At 44.4% G+C, this 4,148-nt stretch overlaps 1 protein-coding gene across 1 annotated transcript; it reads left to right on the top strand.

The window, feature by feature from the left end:
* Positions 1-293: 293 nt before the first annotated feature.
* Positions 294-2,726, top strand: nmur1a (neuromedin U receptor 1a). The gene is made up of 2 exons (XM_076151358.1): positions 294-1,215; positions 2,332-2,726. The coding sequence occupies exons 1-2, from the start codon at positions 294-296 to the stop codon at positions 2,724-2,726; spliced, it is 1,317 nt and encodes a 438-aa protein (XP_076007473.1).
* Positions 2,727-4,148: the final 1,422 nt, after the last annotated feature.

Here is a 4,148-nt window from a genome sequence, read left to right as displayed (position 1 = left end):
CTTGGAGCCAATGGGCGCCAAACCTGCAACTGTCTCAACCAAATTGCAGTTCAAACAGCCCCTCTTCGACTTTGCCGCAAGTGAACATCACAAGCGTCATTATTGCGAGGCTTTTATGTTGGAATGTGCAGTGCAGTCCATTAAGCCAATTATACATTTGTGCTATAATTGACAGGTGATAATTACCAGCATCTGCTTCCAGTCAGCTCTATTCTAAACACCAACCTTTCTTCAAATTGACTTCTGATCTTTTGTCTTTTTTTGTTTTTCCAGTGAAACTAAAGCTCTTCAGGATGTTCACATACAACTGCTCCTCTTCTCTAATGGCTGACAGAGGCGGGTGGGGTTGTCTTCCAGAGGAGTGTGGCAATCTGTCCTTTGGCCTAAATGGCAGCCACGTCGAGCCAAACGATGTGTGTTTGAACGAGGACGAGTACTTGGAAAAATATCTGGGTCCTCGTCGCTCGCCGGTGTTCTTTCCCGTCTGCCTGACCTACCTGCTCATCTTCCTGGTCGGCGTGGTGGGGAATGTGCTGACGTGCACCGTCATCGCACGCAACAAAGTGATGTGGACGCCAACTAACTACTACTTGTTCAGCCTGGCGGTGTCCGACCTGCTGGTGTTGCTGCTCGGCATGCCGCTGGAGCTGTACGAGCTGTGGCAGAACTATCCCTTCCTCCTCGGGAAAGGTGGCTGCTACTTCAAAACCTTCCTGTTTGAGACCGTCTGCTGGGCATCCATTCTCAACGTGACAGCTCTGAGTGTGGAGCGCTACATCGCCGTGGTGCACCCGCTTCGTGCAAAGTATGTTGTGACGCGTACCCATGCCAAACGTGTCATCCTTACCGTGTGGGGTGTGTCGGTGTTGTGCGCCGTGCCCAACACGGGTCTGCATGGGATCGCCACCCTTTACGGCCCCTCAGTTGGGCCCGGTGGGAACGGTACCCTGAGCGTGGAGATTCCTGATTCAGCCATCTGCACGCTGGTGAAACCACGGTGGATGTACAACCTGACCATCCAGGTGATGGCCTTGCTGTTTTTCGTCCTGCCCATGCTCACCATCAGCGCCCTCTACCTGCTCATCGGGCTGCGGCTGAAGAGGGAGAAGATGCACCAGGTGCTGGAGGCCAAGTCGGGCATGGGGCAGGACAGCTTCTGTAATGTCCGCACAAAGCAGCAGAAGGCCCGACGCAGGCAGGTCACCAAGATGCTGTGTGAGTATCAAACCCTCTATGAGTCCTCTTGCAGTCACGCCAAGCACAACAATTCCAGATCAGCTATTAACAATATGTGTGATTCCACTTTGCCTCTGATGCCTCCCCTGGCTCTGCTTTGACCCTGTGGAATAATTCTATTTTAATCTTTTATGACCTTCAATAATACCTTTTGTTTTAGATTATTTCATTTAATTTTCACACTCTTGCTTTTGTGTTCTCATAGCAACCATTCTTTTCTTAATCTTGCAAGGTTAGAATGACTTTCTGCATTATTATTCCTCTCCCTCCATTGTGATGCTCTCCTTTCTGGCCAAAGCATGTTTCTGATGAAGGAGCACTGCTTTTACAGATAGCAAAATGAGGAATTTTGTTATCTTAATTCTATTAATTGAATGAATTTCCTTTTCACCTGCTTGACAGTAAAAATTATAGAATGAAAAAGAAATGAACACATTGTTGATTTGTTTCATTTATTCCCAGCATGACAACGTCAGCGTTCATTGGTGGTGACATTGATGTTACTCAGCAAAAAGTAAAAGGTTAATTTAAACTTGATTCTATACAACCATAACCACAGTCTGTCCACAACCAAGTAGCTTTATTTGTCTGAACTCATCCATAACTGACTCAGGTATGTACCAACGAAACGGTATGTTTCTCACACATTGAATGTATATTCATGATGATGAAAGACAACAAAAACAGATAAATAAGCTCAGATAAATGAGCCTTAGTAGCCTTTGTGCCAAGGTGAAACCAAGCGTAGAGCAGAACATCAGAGTGCATACGGCTGTGAAGCAGGAATATTTATACTTTATTGAATCTCATTGATCTCCTGACCAACATGCATCAAATCCTTTACTATCAACGCCTTTGATAGACTATATTCATTACTGATGCACATAATATTAAATCAACACCGTAGATTCATTCTTTCATTAACTTTGCCTTCACCTCGCTGTCTCTATCTTCTCTCCATTTTTATCTCCCCCACTTCAGTCGTAATCAGCAGCTTATGTTTAAAGAGTTTGTCAAATAACATAAGATTCTGGCGATGAAAAAAGAACAGCCGTCCTATATTATCCTCCTCTCTCTCTCCTTTTCTGTCTCCAGTTGTGTTAGTGGTGGTTTTTGGGATCTGCTGGGCCCCGTTTCACACTGACCGCCTCATGTGGAGCTTCATCAGCGAGTGGACCAACAGCCAGCTGGAAATCTTCCAGTACGTCCACATCATCTCCGGAGTGTTCTTCTACCTCAGCTCTGCCGTCAACCCCATCCTGTACAACCTCATGTCCACTCGCTTCAGGGAGATGTTCAAGGAGGTCATGTGCCATCGGCCGCACCATGCCACACCCAGGACGCACTCGCTCAGCGTCACCAGGGTGACCCTCCGCAGCACCCTGAGTGACACGCCTCCGAGCAACGGCACGGCCATTGTTGAAGCTGAGGTGGAAGAGGGCGTCTGCGGGTACGGCAGGGTGAAGGACGAGACCAGTTTTTCATGTTAGAAACTGGAGGAGGAGGAGGAGACGGAAAAGGCAGCACATAGGTGGAAGGATGGAATAGGGATTAGAGAGACGTCACAGCCATCAACATCCATGAGTGGCGCCACAGCTGCTCCATAGCTCTCCATATTCCATATGCACTCAACCCACACTGAAGACAGTATGATCACACTGAGACCACATCACATGTCAAACAACTCCAAAATGACAGACGTGCCCACGGTTTCCATTTAATGCTGAACAACAAGTCTGAGTAGCTACATGTGATGTGCTGATGAAAGTGGAAGAAGCTCACATATCAGATACGTGTTTAGTTTACGTGTTGAAATGGACGCAATTGTTGGAAGTCATTTATTGTCACGCCACACTTTGACATCTCACCTCGGTAATTAAAAGATGAGGCTCACCAGGTTTGTGATTCATACAAACGCTAGATTCACTTTTCCTCTTGGACAGTCTGAACATAATAATAAGGTCTTAACTGACTTTGCTAAGATGGTCAATCATCTTTACAGATCATGAGAAATATAAATGGTAAAAAAAAAAAAAATTCTCTGACATTGCGCTTTGATCATGACAAAATTATGTCATAATCAATGTCATAAAGTGTTGTTATAATGGAAAGAAGTACATGTATTTTTTTGCTGCTGTAATGGTCTGTGACTCACTGTATGTTTGTAATTATTCCTACTAAATGATTTGTATTGTCAGTAACATAAATGTTTATCATTTGCGTATATTAAGTGTCTTCAATGAGCGATGAAGCATCATTTATGTGTCCGTGTAAATACTTTGTGCTGAATGTCTCTATTCTTCATTTTCAACACAATGCATTCTTTGTGCTGAGATGTTAAAACAGCTGTGGGAAAACAAAGTGATTTTGATTGCATTACTTAACTGAAACAGCTTCAGGGTTTTTGTTGTTGTTGTCAAGTTCAATAAATATGTGGATTTGGTGTATTGGACATTTTGTTTTATATTTTGTCCTGCAGAGTGGATTGTTTTAAAGGTTTCGGTCCCAAATCTCCTCCTTATCTTACCTTGTTTTAAAATAAGATTATATCAAACTGTGTTTATCCCCAGGGAAATTGCCGGTTTCCAGCATGCACCCTGCCTCTCTCCCAGTGATTGCTGGAATGCTGCTCTTGTGACCCTCCACAGTGAGTCAGTGGATTAGAATGGAATAGATTAACAAATACTTTACTGATCCTCAAGGACACTGAAGAAATTGAGATTGAAGACGGGTGAAAGGAGTGAAGTGTTTGGAGGTACAATGGTACTTTGGATTTACATAATCTATTAGTGGCAAATGAAAGGTGTGTGTGTGTGTGTGTGTGTGTGTGTGTGTGTGTGTGTGTGTGTGTGTGTGTGTGTGTGTGTGTGTGTGTGTTGGGGGGAGGTTAAATTGTTTGAGTGCAGCAACAA

This window comes from Genypterus blacodes, unplaced genomic scaffold, assembly GCF_046128005.1.
Source record: "Genypterus blacodes isolate CSIRO-AG114 ecotype Tasmania unplaced genomic scaffold, CSIRO-AGI_Gbla_v1 ptg000054l_1, whole genome shotgun sequence".
In the NCBI taxonomy this organism is placed as follows: Eukaryota; Metazoa; Chordata; class Actinopteri; order Ophidiiformes; family Ophidiidae; genus Genypterus; species Genypterus blacodes.
Note: the sequence above shows the minus strand (reverse complement) of the source record. Positions and strands in the feature narration are given on the sequence as shown.

Excerpts from the sequence above, each read along its gene's own strand:
- nmur1a (XM_076151358.1), top strand. The coding sequence starts at position 294 with ATGTTCACATACAACTGCTCCTCTTCTCTAATGGCTGACAGAGGCGGG. Across the intron at positions 1,216-2,331 it reads GCAGGTCACCAAGATGCTGT|TTGTGTTAGTGGTGGTTTTT; the intron begins GTGAGTATCAAA and ends TTCTGTCTCCAG.